Here is a 25,504-nt window from a genome sequence, read left to right on the forward strand (position 1 = left end):
CTGGTGTCAGTGGGTTGGTCAGGAGAACAGATTGCTTTTATACACACATACTGTTTAGGAAGTATTTTACATCAGGTGAATTTGACAGTAAAGTTTTAATTTAGCACTGCAGAGAGAGCTTGTACTTAGAAATACCTGCTTGGGTGTTTCTGTATTTATAGCACTAGGAAGAGTTCGCTGATTGCTTGACAATTGTCTTTTAAAACTAAAATTACTGAGATTAGAGTTGTGCTGGGTATACAAACATTGTATATACCTGAAATAATTTGGAAGTTCTTCATTTAGAATCTGAGCATAGATGCTTTCCTCTCCCTCTTTCATTTCATTTTGTTTTGTTTTGTTTATTTTATTTTTATTATTTTTTTTTTAAAGACTTTTTTTGGCTAGTGATTTGGAAATACTTCCATTTTGTTTGTGAAAAGCACTGCTTTCTGAGTGAAAATGCAGAATATTAAAGGACAAATGTGGCTTGACGTTAACTCTTCATGGTAATACAATTTGGTTTTGCTTTAAATTAATATTGGTTCTAGTCCACCGAAAAAAGATACTTGAGATGTCCTGGGATTTAATACATCAGTGGATTTCAGGGTTCAAACATATGCCCTACATGTCGTTAAAAACCAACAGTGTACCTGATACCTCTCAGAGCACAGCATTAGTTACTAAAGGTGCACTTCCAAGTCTCACCCCCTGGGTAATCTCCTGTGACCTCTCTAGCTCCAGGAGGTCTTGCCTTGAGCCACCACATGTCCCCAGCTGGGCTCCGTGCTGGAAATAGCATTTGGGCATGCTAAAAGCAGCTTTTCTGCAGGGGCACGAGAAAATACTCGCTCTGTTTGTGCCTCCCCCCCCCGCCCCCAGCTCTTTAATAAGACCCGCTTGGAGCAGCTTGGCTGGGGCTTGGGCCCCGTTCCCCAGCCCATGGCCTTTGCCTTTGGGGCAGCGTGCGGCAGCCGGCCGGCTGTCAGCCTCCGCCACGTGCCCTGGCACCCGGTTGGTGCTAGGACCCGGGGTGGGACCGGCAGCCAGTCGGTGCTGCAACTTCACTGCCTCTATTTAAAGACTGCCCTGAGTCAGGAGAAGTGAGAGCTGCTGGGGATGACAGTTGCTTCAGGCAACCCTGGGGAGGACAGGGTCGGGGGTAAAAATCACCGTCGAGGGCCTGAGCTAGAAAGGGAATGGAGGGGTACCGCGGCGCTGAGTGTGACCGGGCATCCGAGACCTCCTCCTTCATAGAGGATGAAGAAGAAGAGGAAGAGGAGGAGGAGGAGGAGGAAGAAGAGGAGGAGGAGGAGGAAGAGGCTGTGGACCCAGAGGAAGCAGAGGAGCTGACTAACAGGTACTGCCTCCCCCATGGCTGCGCAGCCTCGGGGCTGCTGGCGGCCTCGCCTGACAGCACTGCCCTGTGGGGGCGAAGGCTTGGGTGTAGGCCCGGTTCAGTCCCTCTTCCCCCTTCCAAGTTCTGCAGGGTCTTTTTGATTGCTGCAGATATGAGGTGGGGGGTGTTTTGGGTGGGGATGGCCGTAATTAGGTTTTGTGCAGCAAGTGCCGGCTCTGAGTTCCCTGAAAGCTTTTCTATTTAAAGAGCCTCTGGCATGCCAGCTCAAGTGGCATCTCCCTCTGCTCCTCCCTTTCTGGCTGACTCTTTGTCACATTTCGATCTGAGACGTGTTGGAGATTTGCCTGTCGGAGGAAAAATGGTCAAATATTATAATGGTGCGTTTAAATTTGTTCCTTTTTTCTGCCTTCACTCCCGTCCCTCCCTCATCAGTCCTTTCTTTTTTCAAAAAAGTAAAAACTTGTTCTACACACTCTCCACTAACAATCAGGATTTGTGAGGCTGATTTTTGGGTGGAATGAGGTGTCACTTTGACTTATTTATTTTTTTTATTTTTTAACTCTTGCACGGAAGCTATTTTTGTCCTAACACTGCATTTCTACCATGAGGAAAACAAGGCGAGGGAACTTGGCCCAGCACACAGTGCTTGGTGTTGGTCCCACAGTGGATGCGGGGGCGTCTGCAACTCGACTCACCCTAACATCTTCTTTGGCCATGCAAACACAGTTACTTTCATAAAGAGACAGAGAGGCCACCTCTTTGTACCAGGCTGCAAGGTTTCTTGAGCAAAGCCAACCAGTTTGGGGTGAATACTTTAGGAGGAACCGATAACATTATTGTTGACAGTTTAAGATATTTTCAGAAAGAACTTTTGTAAGAAATTTTGGTCATACAGGTCCTAAAACTGAAGTGCTGTGGAGCCATCCTGCATTTAGAAACTGCTCTGAGTATAACAGTGCAAAGCATTTCTCATTTTCACTGAGCTTCACTGGGACAGAAAGAGATGGACGAAGAGAGGTGGTGGGACAGCATCTGTGCAGCCTAAACCACCCTGAGTCCTGCAGAAGTGAAATTTAAACAGGGAAATGTAGCTCAGGAGAGTTGGAAAAGCTCTGTGCTCTGAGAATGAAGAGCTAGTTTTCCAAAAAGGGGGGGATGCCTCCTGTAGGTGACGTTGCTTTTCTCCCAGGGGAGACATTAACTCGGGTCCGCACTGGCAGTGAGAGGGGTTACATGACTATAAATGGTATTTACACCTGCGCGTAGCTGTAACCTGACAAGAAAACCAGCTGAAGCTGGAGCTACTCACTCCAGACAGCTAAAACACAACAGCCTGGATTCTTTTTTAATGCTATCTGCAATCAAATGGCTAATAATAAAACTCAAATTGTAGAACACAACATGAGTAGGAATGGCTAACTTTTCCATTAAAGGAATGGAAATACATGTCTGTATGTAGCACTGCAGTTATTTACTGCTCATGACGGGAGGACGACTTCTCCTCAGGTGCCTGTTTGCAGCTCCCCACAGCTGCGACTTGCTTCTGGCTAGCAGCCTCTGCAACCAAAGCTCAGGCGTTGCATTGCAAAGCTTAATTAAATCACAGAAATCATTCCCTTTAGCAGTCAGTTATATTACAAATTCCAGAGTTCATACCTACCTTTAACCATCTACTAATAAGAGAGAACAGAGTCTACCAGCGAGTTCTTTAACAGCTGTGCCCAGTGGTAACTGAGTATATAACTCCATTTGATTAGTTTAATTAGGCTAATTGAGATGCAAAATTTTGGTTTTGGCACAGATACAGTAACTGCACTGAGCACTCAGAAATAGCTTATTAAAGTTAAATAAAACGAATTCTTTAACAGCTTAAAATTTGATATTGCAAACGTCAGTGTGCTAGTAGAGTTTAAAGCCTTCTGCTATGCTTACTGCCCGGGCAAAATTCATGGGAAGTACTGGCTAAGCAAGAACAGCAGGGAGAAACCCCTTCCGTGTACTCACCAAGTCTGTACGATAGTTATTGGTTGACAAACATTTTTTGAAGCCCCGGATGCAGAACATAATTTTCTGGTGTTTTGAAAACGTAGCTGAGAGGATATGTAACCAATATGCAAACTTGGCCGAAGACAGCCTGTCCTGGCCCCTGTCGTCACTGATTTATTTTTAACAGCCCCAAGCTCTCTGCCGTTTTTGTGTTCCTCCTTTACATGCAGTTGAATGGCACCTGATTGTGCAACATCGCAGTCAGCAGGAAGTTCCCCATTGGCTCCTTCTATTTCCATCTTCCGAGCATGCATATTCTCATTCCTATTTTATAAAAGAATTATGCAACACAACAGCAGGCCCAAGGTCGGGAAGTGCTTCAGGGAGTGAAGCAGAAGAGTCTCAGTGTTCCCCTGCTCCCTTCACGTCACTGTACGAGCCCTGGCTGACCTGCACCACCTCCACATGTGTTCCTTTGCAGCAGTTATGGAGCCGGGCACATTTTTTGCTGCAGCTTTCTTCATGCGTGCCCCTTCCAGCAGAGAAGCCTGTCTTCTGCGTCTTGTTAATCTCCACCGGCTGCCTGAGCAATGAGCAGGTGCCTGTGTACAGCGCTCTGATGGCAGGTCAGGGTAAAGGTTTGGTTTTGTTTTCCCTTCCATAGCACAGGTAGAACGCCAGCCAGCTGTCAGACCCCTATGGGTTACTGAGAGCACTTCTGAGGATTAAGAAAATTATACTTCTCTGATAGAAAGTGCTTTCCTGTTGGAAATGCACCACTTAATTCATAAGTCTCTTTAGAGTGTTCAAAAAATGCATAAAGCTGCAGCAGAGCTTATGGCTTGCCCAAGAATTATGATGCCTGCACATAAAGCAGAAAAGTTCAGGTTTTACTATGCTTTTTAATGTAATCTGTAAACAATTTGGTTTCCTATCACAGTTTGTTATGCAAGTAGTGCGACTAACACATGACATCAGAACCCATATAAAGCTGGAGTAAGGCATCGCATCCTGGTCAGTATAAATAACCCATTGATCTTCAAAAGGTTCATGCGATATTTTCTTGCCTTTGGGCATTTTGCTGTCTGAGACTGATGGCTCTTGACAGATGTCTTTTTTTTTCTAGTTCCATGTACAATAGATCATTTAAATAGCAAAATATTTTCAAAGCACTTGTTTTATATTTTAAGGCAAACAGCAAACATGAGTAGATTTTAATTTTTGTGTTGATGACTGTGAGATTACAGTCTAGTTGTGGGAAGATAGCACCCAAGTGGTTTGTGTACCTGCTGGAATACCTGAGCCTCTAACTGTTACGTGACATTTGAGCAGCTGTGTCACAGTTCTGCCTCTCATAACTTTCCCAACTGATTTACTTTTGCAGCGGCAAAGTCTCAGCATGTGTCTGTAGACAAGGCTTACGTTATATGGACTCTGCAGTCAATTTATATGTGTTTCCAGGTAGCTGGAATGGGTGTGGGACTCTCTTTCTATTTAATGATGACCTAAAAAGGCCAGTTAATGAGGTAAAAGTCATGGAGTTCTGGAAATTCCTTCTTTTTTTTTCCCTTTTTTCCCTCCCCCCCCCTTCATTTTTAAACGAAGTAGTCATTCCACAGGAAGATATGAAGTTAACAGTAGGCTAATAAATGAAAGGCTGGGTTTAAAATAATGAATTTCTGTAGTGCCTAATTCTCTTACCCTGCAGAAGGAAATGGATGAGCTATAGCCCTAGGAAATGCAGAGCAATAGGGAGACACAGCTGAGCATACAGATTGCTGTAGGGTGAAAGGGGCAGCATAGTAAAAGCAGAGACCGCAGGAATGTGCAGAACAAAATCACAGAAAAAGAACATGTTTCTTTCAGCTAGGATGGGAAGTTGGCCCATGCAATTTTTTTCTCCCTGCACTATGCTGCAGGGTTGTGGTAGGAGCCTTTAGGAAATGAGAGACCTTGTCTGTGCAGGCCACTGCCACAGCCTGACGTCTCAGTCGTGTCATCCCAGTTGCTTTCGCTTTGCGAGGTGTCGTGCAGCACAACAACAAATAGTGAAGGTACCAGGAGTGACGAGGTCTGATGCGAAGAGGAGGATTGTAGAAAGCTGATGGACTGGCAGTGCTTCTCTGTAGTGTCAGTGGTGTAACAGAGATGGGCAGACTTCCCTGGGTCTGAACCCGACTGCTCTGGCATCCAGGGAGGTGAAAAGTCTTCCCCAGCATGATATGCAAGGGAGCACGTGCCCAGCCTGCCACACTGGGCTAGAAATCTGAAATCCTAGCAGGCACAGCATGGAAGTTGAGGTGAGAGGCAGGAGACTGCGAGAAGCAGAAGGAGAAGAGAAGAAATCTCTGGGGTTTGGGCTATTACAACAGGAAGCACGAAACAGATTGTCAGTGTCTTCAAGAACTATAGAAGGTTTGAGCCAATGGCCTAGCGTGGAAATAACAGACTGACTGATCTGCCAACAAGATTGGGTGTGAAATGTCTGTGTGGAAAAAAGCAGCATTGTCTTCTGTCCCTGGATGTCAGCACTTCCACATCTCTATTTATGCACTTGGAATATTGGGAATGTCGTTTTGCAATGGCAGACACTTCCAGTGACTAGAAGCCTACTGCTGTACAGCATACAAATTCTACAAAAAACTAGAGGAGCATTTGGAAGTACATTGGATGAAAATGCTTGAGCTGTATGTCTTTCATTCTGGCTTAAATATACAAATTGTGCTGTAGAGGAAGAGGGACTGCGACTGCAACTTTGGAAAAGAGAGGATGACTTGAATAATTGAAGCTCTTCGCATAGGCAGAGCCAGGGCAGCCTGTTCATAATGACTAATACCAGAAGAAGTGGGAGAGCTGCTCTATTCTGTGTGGGATTTTATTTAATAACACCAGTGCAGAAGAGAAGGGTAAAAAATATATGAGGGCTATTCAGAAGTTGAAAAATCTATAAAAAGATTAGGCTTCTGTTATTGTGGATTCAAGTAGGACCTGAATTACTTCCTTAGTACTAATGCTATGGATTTTATTTATTTATTTATTTGCTTATGCTATGCCCAAGTCAACCCAATGCCAAATCATGAAACTGGCAAAGGAAGTGGTACCAGCAAAATTGATGTAGATTTTGTCTGCTTTGTCTGTTCTTCCACACTATAAATCTTACCTTATGAAGCTAGCCTTGCTAGGGAGTACCACACCTAGCCAGGTAATCTGCTGTACATGCGGCATTTTTGTTTTGGTTTTGCTTTGGTTTGTGGGCTGGGCATTGCATTATGTTTTGGTTTGGTTTGGTTTTTTGTTTGTTTGTTTGTTTATGGCTAAGGTGATTATTTGTTATTGTACTGTCAGACTTGAACTTTGGGCATTACTCCAAGCTGTCCTGCTAAGCACAGCCTTCAGGCCAGCCCAGTCACCACAACTGGATTTAAGTCCTGTCACTGGATTTCAGCACTGTGTTGTCCCACCGCTGTCTGGTCAGGCTGTGTCCCGTGGGTGACTTCAGTCTTTGGGCAGCACCAAGCACATCAGAGATGGGATATAATCTGCGCGAACCTCAGTGTGGGCCAGCCCAGGACAGCTCCTGTGCTATGGTCTTAGGAGAAAATTCCCCCCGTTAGGGAAAGGTAACACTAGCAGTGCTAGAAGTATTAGCAGTATTAGAATTCTTTTTTTTCTTTTTTTTTTTTCCTTCTGGTAGGTAGTGGGCAGTTTTGCTGAGTGATCTTTACGAATTCTTTATGGTTTGCAAAGTTTGCTTGATGGAGAGATGATGTCTCTGCAGAATTTCCTTTTCTCCTCCCTCAGAGACCTTCGCCTCCTGGCATTTGCTCAGCACCATGCAGAGCAGCGCTGAGAGCTCCACGCCTGTGTTACCCTTGCCTTGGGCACCCTCATGGTCATAGCTGGGTCATCACTTGGGTCATCACTTCCAGCAGTCGGTGAGCCAGGTGCTGCAGCTCAGAGCCCATGTTCAGGAGCCAGACTTCTTCACGTTTGTTAAGCACTCTATCCTAATCACATACAAAGTGCCCCCATCCTCTGTTTAGTGGAAGCAGGGCTTTGGGTAACCAGAGGTTTGCACCCTTCTATGGGAGCGACTGAGTTCACCCCTTCTTCGCCAGCTTTGCTCTGCTGAAGCCTCTGCCTCTGCTAGCAGGCACCCTGCATTTCTTTCCCTTAGCTACTAACACAATTTCCCCCAGTGAACTTCTCAAGGAATATGGGGGTTGAGCGTTATGATCACTTTTTCTATGTTTTTTCGAAGTAACTATTGCAACCCTAGTAAGATATTTTTTTAAAATAGCACCATGTTTCAATGTCTTTTAATTGCTTTTGCTATTTTTTACGTTCTTCTTTCTAAGACTGTTTTTCCAAAGCTTCTCAGAAAACATTTCTCCGTTTTTTCTGAAACTAAGACTAGATTTAATTGCAGCATGTGACAGTGTACTGTCACATGCATATCATAAGGTTTCAAGTTAGCTTTATAAAACATTGTTATTTCAGAATATTTAGATTGTTGAACGTATTCTAAATTTGTTAGATATGTAGAGTGCTTAGACAATGAAACATAGGTGAAGACGGTAACAAGTTAGATTTGCTAGTCCTTTGCACATTATATCAAAGCAAATGTGGATGCTATTAAAATATTGACAGTATTTTATAAATGTTTAGTGCAAGGTTTAAATTATACTGTGAGATAATCAGGCACTAGAGAATAGCCCCAGAATCCATTCAGTCTCACACTGGCAAATCAAGGTCAGATCAAAGACTTTTTGCTGCATTGTCAAGAGCATTTAAACACCTCTCCTTCGGTGAACTAACCTTGCAACATGCACACTTAGAAAAATGTTTCTGAAGTACATTCATCAGATGAAATATGACTTTGCTTCTGCTTGTGTTTCAAAATATATGCACATGCAGTATTTTTACAAGTTTGAAAAACATTATTGTTTTAGTGCACTGGATTTCACAGCAGTAATTTGATGTTATGTGATTTTATGGCATTTTTTTTCTTTTTTTTTCTCTTTCTTTTTTCTCCAGTTTAAAAGATCTTATCCAAAGTGAAGATGTGAAACCCAAGCTGCAGTACATCATGACTAACCCCTCCTTTTCTATGGTAACAGTTCAAAGTGAAGATAGTGGAATAACCTGGGAAACCAGCTCGAGCAGATGTTCTACTCCCTGGACTTCGGAAACTAGCACAACTTCTGATCTTTACAGTATGGAAAGTTCACCAGTAGGTTCTCCTCCAGGAAAAGTTATCTTTATTATGGACGAAGGTAAAATTATTCGGAAAAGGAAGCGTAAACCTTCAAATAGGGTGCCACTGCCTACAACTCTGAAAGGAGGCCAGGGCAACAAAAAACGTGACTCTTCTGGAATGCAGAGACAAGAACCAAGAACTGTTCTAGGAGATGTGCAGGGCTCAGTGTTAAATGTTGAACAGATGGAAACACGAGATACAGATGAGGAAATGTTGGATGACAAAGAAGATCTGGAGAACATTGCAGAAGAACCAGTAAAACGTGCTCCGATAAGATCAATATTTAGAGAAAACAGACTGAGAAAAGTAGGGCCGATCCTTGGAGGACCAGTGAAAGCTAGAATCCAGATGTTCAACTCCATTTTTGGAGGAACTGGGCCAGCCCCTGAAACACTAGAGAAAACTAGTATCCAAAGAAAGAGCTCGGTTTCAGGAGATTCTGAACACTTCCTAGATACATCAGTAAAAGAAAGATTGCATCAGTTCAGTTCATTTTCGGAAGCAACACATCCAAAACCTTTCCAGAGGATAAACAGAAATCTTGAAACACCATCAGAAAGAAGAAGGAATCAAAGGCAACAATCTGCAACACATTCAAATCAAAGCTATTCTTCAGCAACACATCTTGAAAAACAACATACTAATAAAGATGATATTTCATTTCAAAATATTAAACCTACTAAAATGAAAGATACACCAAACAAATTTTCAAGCTCTGCTGAAAAAACAACTCTTCAGCATAAAGAAAGAAAAGACAAACAATCTCTACTGGAGACTCCAGATGAGGTATCAGGACAGTCACTGAAGTCCTGCCCTCCTGAAGAAGCAAGGAAGCAGCAAAGTTTCTCCTATTCACCGGTGGCCAAAATGGCAATAACAGAGCAGTCAACATCCATTGCATTAAAGCCTGATGACAAATCAGAGAAACAAGTGCCAATTCCTTCAGCTGAAACTGCAAACAAGAAAACAGACCAATCACTGCTGACAGCATCAGATCTTCTGGATGAACCAAAGGAGCAGGAAACTCAGGCCAGTTCAGCACCACAGCCTGCTTCAGAAGATTCTGTTAGTGAATTAGATAGACAAAGCACTGAACCTGTTTTGCCTACAGCATCTGCATCAGAACATCCTGAGAAGGAAATACAGAAGTCAGCAGTTCAGTCTTACTTACCTAGTGCTCTATCAGCTAAATTCAGATATTCCACTCCATCCGAAACAAGACAGGAGGATATTATGCCTCAGTCATCAGAAAATGCACAATCAGAGTCTGAACATGTGCTTTTACCACATTCTGTGGATGAAACAGAGAAGCAAGAAACTGAGGGTCACTCGTTAGCAACTGCACAGTCAAAAACTGATCTTTCAGGTCCATTGTATTCCGTTAAAAAAACGGAGAGTCAAAGGACCCCAATACCAGAAAAGCAAAATGTTCACTTACAGAAGCAAACAGAGTCAGAACAAGACTTCTCCACTCAGATAACAGAGGAGAAAGGAGTTAAATTAAATTCACGTATTCCTGAAAAGTTAGATTCCAAATATCTTGGCATTTCCTATGCTGTTTGCAGAGAAAAAGAAGAAACACAGAAAAGTTCAGTTGTAAATAAAGCAGTAGATATGGATCACCCTTCTGTTTCCACTGAAGAAAACAATCAAGCAGAGAGTGCACAAATGGAGATGGAGAATCCGGAGTTCTCATACTCCAGTGAAAAAATGTTGGAATCAGAGAGTGCAAAACTGGAAACAGAGCATCCAGACTTTTCTTATTCCAAGGAAGACACAGAAGAAGCAGAGAGTGAACTGCTGGAGATGGAGCAGCCAGACTTTTCTTTTTCCAGGGAAGACACAGAAGAATTGGAGCATGCACAACGTAAGATGGAGCAGCCAGATTTTTCATATTCCAGAGAAGAAATGGTGGAATCAGAGAGTGCAAAACTGGAGACAAAGCATCCAGATTTCTCATACTCCAGAGAAGAAATGTTGGAAAAAGAGAGTGCACAGCTGGAGATGGAGCAGCCAGACATCTCTTTTCCCAGGGAAGAAACAGAGGAAATGGAGAGTGCACAACATAAGTCGGAGCATCCAGATTTTTCATATTCCAGAGAAGAAATGGAGGAATCAGAGAGTGCACAGCTGGAGATGGAGCAGCCAGACTTTTCTTTTTCCGGGGAAGAAACAAAGGAATTGGAGAGTGCACAGCTGGAGATGGAGCAGCCAGACATCTCTTTTTCCAATGAAGAAACAAAGGAAGTGGAGAGTGCACAACATAAGATGGAGCAGCCAGATTTTTCATATTCCAGAGAAGAAATGTTGGAAAAAGAGAGTGCACAGCTGGAGATGGAGCAGCCAGACTTTTCTTTTTCCAGGGAAGAAACAAAGGAATTGGAGAGTGCACAGCTGGAGATGGAGCAGCCAGACATCTCTTTTTCCAATGAAGAAACAAAGGAAGTGGAGAGTGCACAACATAAGATGGAGCATCCAGATTTTTCATATTCCAGAGAAGAAATGGAGGAATCGGAGTGTGCACAGCTGGAGATGGAGGAGCCAGACATCTCTTTTTCCAATGAAGAAATAAAGGAAGTGGAGAGTGCACAACATAAGACAGAGCATCCAGATTTTTCATATTCCAGAGAAGAAATGGAGGAATCGGAGTGTGCACAGCTGGAGACGGAGCAGCCAGATTTTTCTTTTTTCAGGGAAGACACAGAAGAACCAGAGAGTGCACAGCATAAGATGGAGCATCCAGATTTTTCATATTCCAGAGAAGAAACTGAGGAGTTGGAAAGTACACAGCTAAAGATGGAGCAGCCAGACATCTCTCTTTCCAAGGAAGACACAGAAGAATCAGAGAGTGCACAACATAAGACAGACCATCCAGGTCTTTCATATTCCAGGGAAGAAATGCTGGAATCAGAGAGTACACAGCTGGAGACAGAGTATCCAGGTCTTTCTTATTCCAGGGAAGAAATGGTGGAATCAGAGAGTGCACAGCTGGAGATGGAGCAGCCAGACTTCTCTTTTTCCAGGGAAGAAACAGAGGAATTGGAGAATGCTCAATATAAGACGGAGCATCCAGACTTTTTATTTTCCAGGGAAGAAACAGAGGAATCAGAGAGTGCACAACTGGAGACAAAGCATCCAGACTTTTCATTTTCCAGGGAAGACACAGAGGAAATGCAGAGTGCACTGCTGGAGATGGAGCAGCCAGACGTCTCATATTCCAGAGAAGAAATGGTGGAATCAGAGCGTGCACAGCTGCAGCATCCAGACCTTTCATTTTCCAGGGAAGAAACAGAGGAATCAGAGAGTGCACAACTGGAGACAGAATATCAGGACTTTTCCTTTTACAAGGAAGAAACAGAAAGGCAAAACTCTATTCCTATTGAACTGGAACACCCAGAGTCTTACTCCCCTGAAGAAGCAGAGCAAGAAACAACAGCAAAACTTGAGTTGGAACCTTCAGATTTATCATGTTTGAGGAAGGAAGTAGAGAAAGAAAACACTACAGAACTTGACTCGGTACATCCAGATATATACGATTCCACTGGAAGAGATGAGATGCAGCAAATGGGGCATCTGAAAACAGGACATTCGGATTTACCATATCCCATGGATAAAACAAAGCAACGAACATTGGCACAAGTAGATTTGGACAGTTCTCTTTCATCATATTTTGGTGACAAAGGAGAACAGCTGCAGCCTGTACAGCAGGATCCACAACTTGGAGGTAAACTGTACTCACATGGCAAGGCAGTGCAAGGAGAAACTACTCAACTTGCTCAGTCTGAGCATCCAATTTTGTCATATTCTACTACAAAAGAACAGCAACATATAACTTCACAGCTGAGGGCAGAAGAGGCAGATACTTCATATTCCACTGACAAAACAAAACAGGAAATATTGCAACCAAAGTTGGAACATGCAGATGCCCCATATTCCCAGGGAGAAGCAACACAGGAAGCTGTCCACAAAGACTTAGAAGGTCCAGGATGGCCAAGTTTCATTAGTGAAGGAGAGCAAAATGAAAATGTACTACCCTCAGAAAACAGGGATCTGTCATTCACCACTGGAGAAATAGTGCAAGAAGGAATAGAGTCGGGATCATTATACTCACATTCAGTGGACAGACCAAATTCCAGGGAAATAGCACAGTTGGAGCAGGATTTATTTCCTTCCTATCCTACTTCTGACAGTAAGCAACAGGAAATATCACCACTGGGTTTGGCCCAGCCAGATACATCTTATTCATTTAGAAAAATGGAACAAGAAGAGAGAGAACACAGAGAGCTGGAAGAGCTGGAAGAAGCCCAACCAAAAGCTACACAAATGGAATTGCAGTATTCAGATTTGTCAGAAACCTGGGGGAAATCAGATTCACAAGACATAGACCAAATGGATTTGGCACAGCAAGAAACAGCTCAGCCAGAGTTAGCATGTCCTCTGCCATATTCTTTCAGTGAACAAATGCAAGAAGAAATGCAAATGAAGCCAGCATACCCAGAACAGACATTTTATGTAAGTACAGGCATGCAGGAGGAGGTGACACGATGCAAATCAAAGCAACCACTTCTTTCATGTTTTACTGGAAAAATGGAACAAGATGAAGTAACATGTCCAGAGCTGGAGCAAACATTGTTGCCCTCTTCCAGTGGAAAAGAGTCTCCACTGGAAATGGAAGTGAGTTCAGAATATCCAGATTTGTCATATTCCTCTCATGGACCTAAACAACAAGAAAAGTTTAAACATCCAACTTTGCCATTTAGTTCGAAGCAACAAGAAACTGCACCGCTGGTGATGGAACGTCCAGATTTGTCATGTACCACTGGTGAAGTGAAATCATATGATGCCATACAGCAGGAGTCAGAACATCCAGAAAAGTTACACTCCATGGGAGAAATGCAACAAGAATTAGAATATTTAGATTCATCAGAAACCCTGAGTGGAGCACAAGATGAAGCCATGGAGGTGGAATCTAAATACCCAAATTTGTCATGTTCTGTTGGTGAAGAAAAACAGCAAGAAACCTTACAATTGGACTCAAAACATCCAGATACATCATTTTCCTTTGGTAATTCTGCAGAACAATCAACTCAAGAGTTTGAGTCAAAATGTAAAGATTTGCCTAAAGTGGCCAGAAAAAGAGCTTTACCAGGAATTGCACAAATCGACTCGAAACATCCAGGTTTGACGTATTTTCTCAGTGAAGTTGAGAAGCCAGAAATTGCACAATCAGAAGTGAGACACACTGACTTGTCACATTTCACCAATGAGACAAACAAACCAGAAGCAATACCGTTGGATCAGAAACACAGAAAAATTTCTGTTGACAGAGAAAAGCATCAGCAAACCCCAAAACAGCAGTTAGAGCAAGAAAAGTTTTCATATTCTCCTGGCAACACAGAACAATTAAAATATGTCCAAGAGGACTTGGAACAATCAGGTTTATCATTTCCCACTGACAGGCCAGATGACAAAAGGACTTTGCCAGGGACAGAACATGCTGATGTGATACGTCCTCTGGATAAATCAGAGGTGCAACTAGAATCAGAGCAAATGGGTTTAACTTACTCCGTTGGAAAACCTGAACAGAAAATGGTTCAGCCAGAAGTGGAAATTCCACATTTGGCCCATTCTGTGGGCCAACAAGAATGTTCTGCAGAACAGGAAGAAATAGCAGAGCCAGGGCAGGGACATCCTGACTTGCCTTATTCAGTTTTCAAAGAAGGAGAACTGAAAACTACAGAGCTGAAACCCGAACATCCTAGTCTAGTATGCTCCCTCAACAAAGCAGAGGAAACAACACAATTGCAAGTGGAACCATTTGATGTGTTGCATGTCCATGACAAAACAGAGCAACACCCACCTGCTCAGCTGGAGCTGGGCCACAGAGTCTTGGCATCCCCTGCTGACAAAGTGGGATGGCGAGGTATGGCACATACAGACTTGGAACACCCTGATGAGGTGCAGTCTGTCGGCAGAACAGAGCATCCACCACCTGCAAAAGAGAAACAAGGAGTTCCAGGTGCATCTCCTCATAGTGGAAAAGAAAAACAAAAAGGAATGGCAAAACCAGAGCTGAAGCATCCTGATTTATCATATTCCATTGATAAAACACAGCCACAAAAAAATACACAACTGGGGCTAGGAAAACCAGACTTACCATATTGGCCTGGCAAAACAGAGAGAGCACAAGCTGCTCAAGAGGAGCAGTCAAGCTTCTTCCATTCTTCCAACAAAGCCAAACGAGGAGAGAAAGCACAGCCAGAACTGGGACATTCACAGTTATCTTATTCTGTTAGTGAGGCAGAACAAGAAACTGCACATCAGAAATCAATTCATTCAGATTTATCTGCTGGCATATTAGAACAACACGAAGTTATACAGCCAGAGACAGAAATAATGGATTTATCATGCTCAGCTGGTGAAACACAGCAACCTCAAATTGCCGAGCTGGATTTGGAATGTCCAGATTTATCACATTCCACTGGTGCTTTACAGCAACAAGGAGTTCAACCAGAGCTGGAAAAGCCAGGTGATTTTTCATCATCTCTCAGCAAAGAGCAATGGGAAAGTGCAGGAATGCAGGCAGAACACTCCGGGTTGCAGTACTCTGTTCAGAAAACAGAAGTACTGCAAAACTCACAAGCAGAATCAGAATATGCAGATTTGTCATTCTCTGTTGGCACAGCAGAACCTCATAAAGCAGTACAACCTGAGTTGGAAGAACTTGATTTGTTGCATTCTACTGTCAAAACAAAGCAATCATGGGCTGCTGCACTAGACCCTGAACATCCAAATGTCTCAGATGCCATGGCCAAAGTACTACAGCCTGATTTGTCCTCTTCCATTAGCAAAGAAAAGCAAAGTGCACAACTGGATTTCAAACAGGAGAGGGAAAGCCGTACATTACACCCAGAGGAAGCAGTACGACTGAAATTAGAACAGCCAACATTGTCAAGTACTCATAGAACAGTGGAGCAACCAGAAAGGGCCCCAGTGGAAGGGGAGCTCCTGGACGTCTTGCATTCCTCTAGCAAAAAAGAGCAACAAGAAATGGCAAAACAAGAGTTAGAGCATTCAGGCTTATCATATTCTACTGATAAAACACAGAGACAAGAAACGGCACATCTTGTGTTGGGACAAGCAGATTTATCATCTTGCCCTGGCAAGACAGAGCAAGCACAAACTGTTCAAGTGGAAACAGAACATCAGGACTTGCTACATTCACCTGGTAAAACACAGTGGCAAGGAACAGCACGAACAGAGGTTGAACATCCAGGTTTGTCATGTTCTGTTGCCAAAATAGAGCAGCCACAGGCTATGCAATGGGAATCAGAGCAGACTGTAACACCCCATCCCATTGTAAAAACAGAGCAACACGGAGTGACACATCCAGAGCAGGAACTTCCCAGTTTACCATATTCCATTTGCAAACCACTATCACAAGAAAGGACAAAACTAGACATAGGACAAAAAGATTTAACATATGCCCTTGGTGAAGAAGATGAAATACAAACTGTGCAAGGTGAACTGGAACATAGAGCTCTGCTGTATTCTTCTGGCAAAACAGAACAAGAAATGGTGTTGTCAGAGTTGCAACATAAACAGCTATCTTATCCAGTCAGAGAAATAGAAGAGGAAGCTATACATCAGAAATCAAACTATACAGATTTGTCATATTCCATTGGCCAAAAAGAGCACCATGAAATAGTACAACCAGAACTGGAAGAAATGGATTTATCCTATACAAGTGGCAAGTCAGAACACTCACAACCAGGCCAAGTAGTACTGCAACAGCCAGAGGTTTTGGATTCTTTTGGCAAACTAGAGGAAAAATCGATGACCCAGCCTTCCATTTTGCACTCACATGGTGAAGAAAAGCAGAAACTAGCTTCACAGTTAGACTCAACACTGCCAGGTTTATCACATCTGCTTGATAAAACAGAAATACAGGAAACTGCAGAAGAACGGTTTGTGCCTTCTGATTTTTCATATTCTATGGGAAAGGCAGACGAATTGCAAAAAGAACAAATGAAATTAAAATGTCCAGAATTGTCATATTCTCTTGGCAAACTAGAAACTCATGGAGTGAAACCATCGAGTTTAATGTACTCCTATGGCAAAGCAGAGCAGCCACAGGCTGCCCAGATGGAACATCCAGAGACACCATACTTCATGGGTGAAACAGAGCAGAAGGATGGGGCCCATCCTGAAGAGCAGTGTTTTAATTTGCAATATTCTGTTGTTGAAGCAGAGCAACCAGAAACACCTTCTGTATTTTATACCTTTGGCAGGACTGAGGAGCAGGAAACTGCACAACCAAAGTTTGAACAATCTTTTTCAACCTCCACTGAACAAGCAGAAAAGCATGAAACGGCTGTACTGAGAGCAGGACATTCAGAGAAGTGGGACACTGGGACTACTTCATCTCTAACTACTCAGTTAGAAACTGAGTGGGAAACTGAACAAGATTTATCCTTTTCCACTGAGGAAGCAGCAAGCCCAAAAATTCAGTCCTATTCATCTCTTACTGAAAAATCAGTGTCTGTACCTCTGGGTGTTTCACATTCTGTTTCTAAAACAAAAATGGAAAGAAGTCCAAAGTCTCCACCTGTAGCTGGAGGCATGTCCCCTGAGCACTTAGATTTATCTTACACCCATTATAAAACAGAGCAGTCAGAAACTGCACAGCCTGTGTCAAGTTTCTTCTCCGCAAGAGAAGAAGCAGAGAATACAAGAATTGATCCACATTTGCATATGGCTGCACATTCAGAAGCTGAACATATAATTACATCTGAAACAGAGGGAGAACAGATTCCACATTACTTCCACACAACTAAACAATTAGAATCTGAACAATTAAATACATCATATTCTATAGATAAAACAGAAACTGTACAAGGCCAAGAGTATTTAACTGTACCTTCAAAACTGGAGACTGAACCTTCAGTTCCATTTTATTCAGTTGATGAAACACGTCAGCAAGAAATTCCACCTTATTCAAAACCTACCTCTGAGTATTTGGGTGCCAATTGCTCCCTAGCTGAACACGAAAAGCAAAGCATGCTGCTAGTTACTCCCCAGTCTGCACAATCAGAGAGTAAATATGTAATTCCACCACATGATGAAATAGAATTGCAAAAAGATCAGCTATATTCACCTAAAACAGCAAGCTTGAATGTAGCACAGATGGGGGATAAGTCCCTGTTGCACACACAAGAACAAGACGAGCAAAACCTCACAGAATACTTGTCACCAGAGCAGCTAAGAAGTCACGCCGCATTCACGGCCAACCAGGATAAGCAAGAAGTACAACCTGATGTGCAGAAGGTGCCATCATTGAGGAGCACAGAGTCAAAGGTGACTGCTGTAGCAGACCAGCAACCAGTACCATCAGATTCATTTGTTCCTTTTCATACTTCATCTGAAAAGTCAGTATCTGTGTCTTTCACTGGTGATAAAGAGAAACAAAATACTTCATTATCTCTATCTAAAATAGTAGGTACATCTGGGAACCACAGAAACGTAGAAGAGGATAGACATGGAATGCAACCCTATTTTGCAGAGCAGAAGTATACATCCTTAGAGCAAATGGGAGCTGTTTCACCAGATCTTGTTTATGAAACTGTGACACACAAAACTCAGCATTATTCTGGTGAACAGGACAGACTTTCTTCAGCAGAGTCAAAGTCTGTCTGCTCTAGTTCTGATGAAAAGCCAAGTACAGACATTCCATCTTTTGATTTGGCTAGCTGGCTGGCAGAAGAGGTGAAAGCTCGTTCAATTAATCCTATACGAGCTACAGAAGTAGACAAGCAAAGAATTCAGCTTTCTCTAAAGGGAACTTCTGGTTTTGGATCAAAACAATACCCAGCTGCAAGTTGTGCAGAACTTAAAGTTCATGGCACTGCTGTCAATAAAGGAGATACATTTAGAGTTTCTGATTCAGTGTCAAGTGAAATTTCCCACGGAGTGCCCTCAGAAACTGGTTACAGAATGCAAAGACATGATTTACTATCTCCAAAAGCAGATAATCCAGGTCCAGACAAAGCTCCAAAGAGTGAAACTAAGTTTGTAAACCCTACAGGAAGGGAAGCAGTGCAACATCCAGAGGCAGACAAAATGTCTAAAGTGCCCGAACATTACGTAACAAGAGAAGAGGAAGAAATGGAGCAAGCAAGTGCTGTAGAAGATACTCAGCATGATCGAGAACCTACTGAACAAAAAGATCTATTTAATATAATTTCAGAAGGTTATGAAATACTCAATATTCATGCTCCTACACATATTTCTTCTGTTGATCAAGAAGAAAGTAAACACATGCCAGATAAACTAGAATACTTGGAAACAAATCCTTCATTTAAAAGGAAATTAGCTCATGATAGCCGTAGTGCCTTAGCTTCTGGAACAACCACAGAAATTTCAGATAGCTCAATGTTGGGAAAGCCAGAAACCCATGAACAAAAAGAATTGGTCAAGAATGATGACATTGAGGAAACTGAAGAAACACAAAAGGAAAATCCACTGTTGCCAGAAAGCAGTATTGATGTGATGTTGGATCCTGATAATGGTATGGCTGATATGGATTATTTTGAAAAGTACACCTTGATTGATGACAAATCCCCAGTTAAGCCACATTTTGAAAGACCAAGTTCATCATTTCCTGAGACAGAAGATCGTAATGAACCTGTGGAACAAGCTGCATCTTTTAAAGAAAGCACAGAGGTAGATACTTTGGAAGAGGAGTTTTCCCTACTTGAGGATCTGGATGAAGTCTTTTATGGTACTGCAAAAGGAGAAAGCAAAATGCAGGCCTATGCAGCAGCTCCAGAATCTTTACCTCTGCAGAAATCAATTGACATTAGCAGTAAAAGAGTTACAAATATAGAAGATGAACGGAAGTCACCAGGGACCCCACTATTTGATTCAGAAGAAGGAGTGCTAGAACGATCTCTATTTTTTCCAACATCGGTTGCTGCTGTTAACCCAGAGCTTCTAGAAGAGCCACCTGCTTTGTCATTTTTGTACAAGGATCTCTATGCAGAAGCAGTAGGAGAAAAGACAAAGGGTGAGACTCCATCTGATGAGGAGAGTGGAAATTCTAATGCATCTTTTCCTAGTAGAAATTCAGACACAGATGATGGAACAGGAATATATTTTGAAAAATACATTCTTAAAGATGAAATTCCAGGTAAGGTCTTAGAGCAACAGAGGGAAGAGATACCAGAGGATGAGTCTTTTAGTGGAGGAATTTCAGTTCAGAGTTACGAGGACAAATACAAGTATAGGTCTGCTGGTGTTTTAGGAACTGAGATTCTGCCAGAAAGGGGTGTTGTGGAGACAGAGAAAGTCCAGGTAGATAGTGACATTAAAGCAACAATTTGTAAACCAATGCATGCCATTCCTTTTGGAAGAGAAGCAATTCTTTCAGGTGCTAGAAGTGATACTACTGAACAAAGAGAAGAAGAAAATGTACCTGTAGAAACAACTGAGGAATTGCCAGAGCAAATGAGTCATCAAGAGTATAGACAAATAGTCGATTCTCAGGGAGCTGCACATCCAGACATTGGCAATAAGCGGGAAGAACGGCACAGAATAACAGCAGTTCCTCAAATGGAAAAATATGTCCCATATATCAGAACTCCTGTTGAAGACAGTGAAGATGATCAGTATACCCAGGAAAGTATCTCATGTGTTCCTACCATTCAGCAAAGAGAGAAGACAGACTTGCAAAGAGAGGAGCAGCAGCACCCTGATGCTTATGAAGATCTTGCTGAGTCAATGGACTATGATGTGATTACACAAGAAGAACTGTTACAAGATGAAATGTCATCTGAATTCACACATGAGGAGCTATTATTTGAAGACAGGGACTCTTTTGAGCATGTTGGGGATAGTTATGAATTTGTTAATGAACCAGAGCAAAGAACACCTGTTGAACTTGAAGATTCAGGCTTTGTGGTGATGTATCCTGAAAAATCAACTGCAAACATTCCTCAAGTTGAGAGTCCACAAAGAGAATTAAAGAAAGCGCAGACAGACACATATTGTTACCACTGCAAATGTCCAATATCTGCCATTGATAAGCTTTTTGGAGAACACAAAGATCATGAGGTCACAACACTAGATGCTGCTGCAACCAAGATGAAGGTAAGAATTAATCTGGATGGGGAAGGAGATACTGAACCTAATTTCTCTAGGCCTCTTGTGTAGTCAGCGGAAAGGCTCAGAGAGCAGTCCAGAGACTGTCACAGTATCTATAAAATAAAAATTATTCCTAAACACAGAGGTCTTGAAGGGAGAGTATCTTATCATTAAGGTATTCTGAAGAGTCCTGGGCTTTCTAAGCCGACCTTATTTGTTCAGCAGTTTGAATGACTATATTTATACATAACAGTTACCAGATTTTCCATCTTCTAGTCTTCTTATCTGTGCACATTCATCTGTTTTGTACATGTAGAGTAATAAATGAGAAGATATTTCTGTAAAGAGAATTTTAGTAACAGCAGCTCATTTCATTTGGCAAGGTACAGAAACCTCAATATGCAGGAACTACCATCATCATAAAATGTTCTCCATTCCAGTTACGTGTTGCTGTTTGGATATGTTAGACTAGTTACAGAGTTTATGCTGTAAATTGTTGAATCCCCATCCTCATTTTCCGTTCAGTTCATGTTCATCTGCCTCAATATCATTTTAGCTATACCACAGGTAAGTTTTGCAATTCCTACTTCTTCCCACTATTTCTACGCTGTACTACTGTAAAAGATAGATAGAAATGTGCCCCATTTCAAAATAGTACACCTTTGCTATCAACGCTAGTGAAAATTCTGTCATTTTTGTGGAAGCTCATTCATTACTTAATTGCAGTTCTGCTTGTGAAAACTGCATGCGTGTGATGTTTCACTTTTCCCATATCAGATTTTTATATACAAATATACAGATGTTCCTTTCTTGTTTAGCAGCTGTTTAATCTTACCCCAGTGTCTGAAAAGCGAAGTCTCTTTTCTAGCAAATGTTCGGTTGTCCATAATTCAGATTCAGTGAAATTTCCTTAAAATTTCAGAAGGGCTTATATTGCTGGTATTTGTGTTATTTTTATGTATATAAGAAAGAGCAATTAAAAGTAGAGGAGTAATGTGCCAGTTTCAAATATCAGCATTTGCAAACTGTCTCCATGGTATGTAGATGTATGACAGCAGAGTTACTTTTTATATATGGCCATTCATGCTTGACTTAGAAGTGATAATTAGCCACCAGTAAGTCAGCAATAAGTCACAGACCACAGCAATCCCTCGAATGTACCTGCATTGCAGCAAGTCAAGTTAAGCGTCAAATAAATGTCCCATGATATCACTCCCTGGCTGTGCAGCATGGACATGAAGCCAGTATTAATTCTGGCCACAAATCAGGCCCGGCTTCACATGATTTCTAGTACTCAGGGCTCAGGTTACTTTGAGATTGTGTTTGTATGTTTCTTGTTACTTCTGTATAATTACTGAGAAAACATTAAAATAGCAAAATGCTGGTTCCCTGAATTTTAGCTGTAGGGACATAACTTCACAATAAAAGAAATGAGCTATGGATGGCACCTGTCAGATTTTAGAAGTTATCTTGACAAATAGAACTTTGCCTCTGAATATTGGCGATTGGACCTAAATATTTATAAAGTTAGCTTTTGGTTTTACTGTCCAATGTGCATTTATAGTTAATTGCTGTTAACTAATATGCTAGTTTTCAAGCAGATGTTGCTGTAGAAGTTTGCCATAATAGGAAGCTGTTACCAAAGAATGTTAATTTTCCTTTTAAATCTATTCCAGCTAATTAAAATTACGTATTTCTAAAAATTATAAATTTTACCTGAGCACTCTTCCAGCTTGCTTTCATGAAAGGTCAGGAAGCACTAAGAAAAAAATTCTGAATTGTCTCTGGTACCTGTTGTTTCTTGGACTGCTTTCATTTGCACATATAATTCAATCAGTGATTTTGATGGATTCTGGTTAAGAGACAATATCTTCGAATTTCTAATTTTAAAAATATTGCAGTGTTAGCCTGTGTCTTAAAATCAATCTGTTAACCTCATAATTACCTGCCATATTTTCCTTCTTATGGGCTTTATCTTCTTGAGGACACTTAAGAAGCTCGGAGTGCCCTCTGTTTCTAGCAAAGCTACAGTAGAATTCGTAGTGCTCGACAACTTGTAGAGAACTGTGCACCTTGTTGAACTGAGATCACTTTTTTTTTTTTTTTTTCATTTGGAAACAGTTTTGTGGCTGTTCCAGTTGCTATATCTGTGCTTGTAGTCAGGGAGATGCCTGAACTTAATTTAGCCATTGTTCCATTATGGCAAAACAAAATATTCATCTCAAGTATGTTCTGCGTGAAAACAACATACTTAATCTCTGAAACTTTTTAAATTTCAGGATCAGTTAGGTGAATTGTTAAAAGCACTGGAAGAAAAGTCAATGAAGATTGAAGAGTTTGTGAGTGATATTGAATCCCTATTTAACTCTGTTGAGGTAAGTCCAGTGTTTTTTCGTACTAGTTCTTTCCCTCTACAAAATTGCTTCTAAATTATGTTTGCCTTTTTTGTTGTTGTTGTTGTGTCATTTTTTTTCTGCTAAAATGGGCTGTTTCTCCAGTCATCAAACTGACTTCTCCTGCAGAAAAGAGTTACCCTAAGGGAGACAAAATACTGCTTTTTTCATACATCATTGCAAAATGGAATATGTGACTATCAAGCACTGGAGGAAAAAGTTCCCTTAATTTTGGTTATGTGTTTAAAAAGCTCACACGGTGTCTATATTTAGAGTCCTGTGTTGAATACCTAAATGAGTTGCCCAGTGCCTGTAAGTTCTTAAGCCTTGAGGACTGTATTAATTTCAGTTAAAAATATGGATTTTTAGCTATTTTGTAATCAGACTACCCATCTCTATGCTTAAATATAAAAGTTTCATTTTAAACATTCACAGTAAAAAAAAAAAAAAAGAAGAAGATCTACAATTGTTTTAAGTGTATTTCTCTAGTATAATTTCTCCCAGATGAGCTTGCTTACAGAAATAAAGTTCTCTTACTGTCAGGATGCCAGAAGGAGTCTGGTGGATGGATTGTGTAATTCTGTGTATTCATTAACTGTTGTAATTTTAGTCTGATCTTTAGATCAATTTACATTTGTTTTCATTTTCCAGGAAAACTGTAAGAAAAATGCAGAGTTATTGGAAAAGCAGAATGAAGAGATGCTTAAGAAAGTGGTAGCACAATATGATGAGAAATCAGAGAACTTTGAAGAAGTGAAGAAGATGAAAATGGAATACCTGTATGAGCAGATGGTTAACTACCAGCAAACTGTTGATTCAGCAAAGGAAACTTTGGAGACAACAGTAAAGCAAATGGAAGAACTTGATGGATTTGTTTTCCTAAATGTAAGTAAAAATGGCATTCATACCATAGCTTTTATGATTGTAGTTAGGAAAACACTTACACAGTGCCTAGGCTGAGAATGAGTTATTTATCTTCCATTTTTCTAAGATCACTAAATCCTGCAAGCTCAGTTATTCCACTCTGAAACTGCCAGATCAGTTGTTTTTGTCATGTGAACACTCAGAGAGAATTGCAAAGATGATGCATAGGATGAAAACATGCCTTACACCATTAAAATAATTCTATCTATTTTGTTTTGTGAAGAGAAAGCTGAGAGACGTCTCAATAATTAATCTAGAATTATTCACTGAGGAATAATAAATGTCACAGTAAAAGATACTTTACTGTTGGAAAGAAAGGTGGAAAAAGAAAGCATAATTGAAAGTTACCCAACCTGGAAGTAGACTGGGTTCTTTTGGTGGTTTCGGTTTTGTTTGTGTTTTTATGAGGAGATGCTGGGAGTAGTTATGTACTCAGATTGGCTGTGATAAACATTTACTACTGAAAAAATTCAAAATGGGTTAGGTTTAGAAATGTGAATGTGACATTCATGTCTGTAATGGTCCTTTCTGGATTTTAAAAACTTTGTGAATCTGTATGACTTGAGTTACCTGGCTGATACAGTTATCAGCTGGTTTCAGAGAGTCTTGCAGGTTAATTGTTAATGGCCTGGGTCCTCCAAGACTGTTCTTGTGTTGCAAGAATTGCCCACAGGTCAGCTGTGGCATTTTCTCCTCTACAGAAGTGTATCAGGAGGGGATGGGATTTCTGGGACAACAGTCTTTAGCTGTTACAGAATTAGCCAATAGTTTGGAATTTGCAGAAGCTTTCCTGGGAAGCAAGAAAATGAAAAATTAAAATTACTGTTTGAAGACTGATCATTCATGCAAAATAAGACCGCTTCCTGTGTAGAAGCTCCCAATCCACACACCAGTTATAGAAATGGTGGAGCAATACTTGGCTTTCCCCATTCTGAGTTACCCAGTGACTTAATATCCTGTAACCAAGTCAATGCCTTGGAAAATAGGATACTTTGGGATGGGCGAGAAATGTATTTTAACTTCTTGAACTTTGCAAGGTACTGGATTAGTCCTCTGGCAAAAAGAAAACCTTGTAATCTGAAATTCTTTTGTAGAGTGTGTAACCATTTCCCAGAACCCTCAAGGTTTTAACTAGATAAAATCATAAAAGATCCCTTGGCCCTTACTGCTAGTGGTATAGGACAGGAACTTTTCTTTCTCTGAGACAGGAGATGTTGGCTAAGATTCATTAAATATGAGAGAAACTCTTCCTCTGTGGGTACAAATCAACTTCTGGCAATCAGAAGCAATGAAGGAGATTTCAGCCAGAATTCGTATTAAGTGTTATTAATGTAAAAATGATTTCCTTCTGCTATAGCCTTCATTTAGAAAAGTATTTGACTGTGCCCTGGTCTTTATAGCTAGATATTGAATACTGAGTCCTCAAGAGTTTTAAACCAGATACAGACTCCATCAGCCTGC

General features: G+C 41.3%; 1 protein-coding gene across 3 annotated transcripts in view; it reads left to right on the plus strand.

Moving 5' to 3' along the window:
• Positions 1–1,034: 1,034 nt before the first annotated feature.
• CMYA5 (cardiomyopathy associated 5) overlaps positions 1,035–25,504 on the plus strand; it is a 46,351-nt gene continuing 21,881 nt past the window's right edge. For all 3 annotated transcript variants that reach the window (XR_014577137.1, XR_014577138.1, XM_083819066.1), the window contains exons 1-4: positions 1,035–1,339; positions 8,363–20,732; positions 23,006–23,101; positions 23,771–24,004. Coding sequence is in view for 1 of the 3 variants with exons in the window: in XM_083819066.1 (XP_083675192.1) it covers positions 1,179–1,339; positions 8,363–20,732; positions 23,006–23,101; positions 23,771–24,004 (12,861 nt within the window). In the remaining 2 variants the exon portion in view is untranslated. The remainder of the gene's footprint in view (positions 1,340–8,362; positions 20,733–23,005; positions 23,102–23,770; positions 24,005–25,504) is intronic.

This window comes from Anser anser, assembly GCF_964211835.1.
Source record: "Anser anser genome assembly, chromosome: Z".
In the NCBI taxonomy this organism is placed as follows: Eukaryota; Metazoa; Chordata; class Aves; order Anseriformes; family Anatidae; genus Anser; species Anser anser.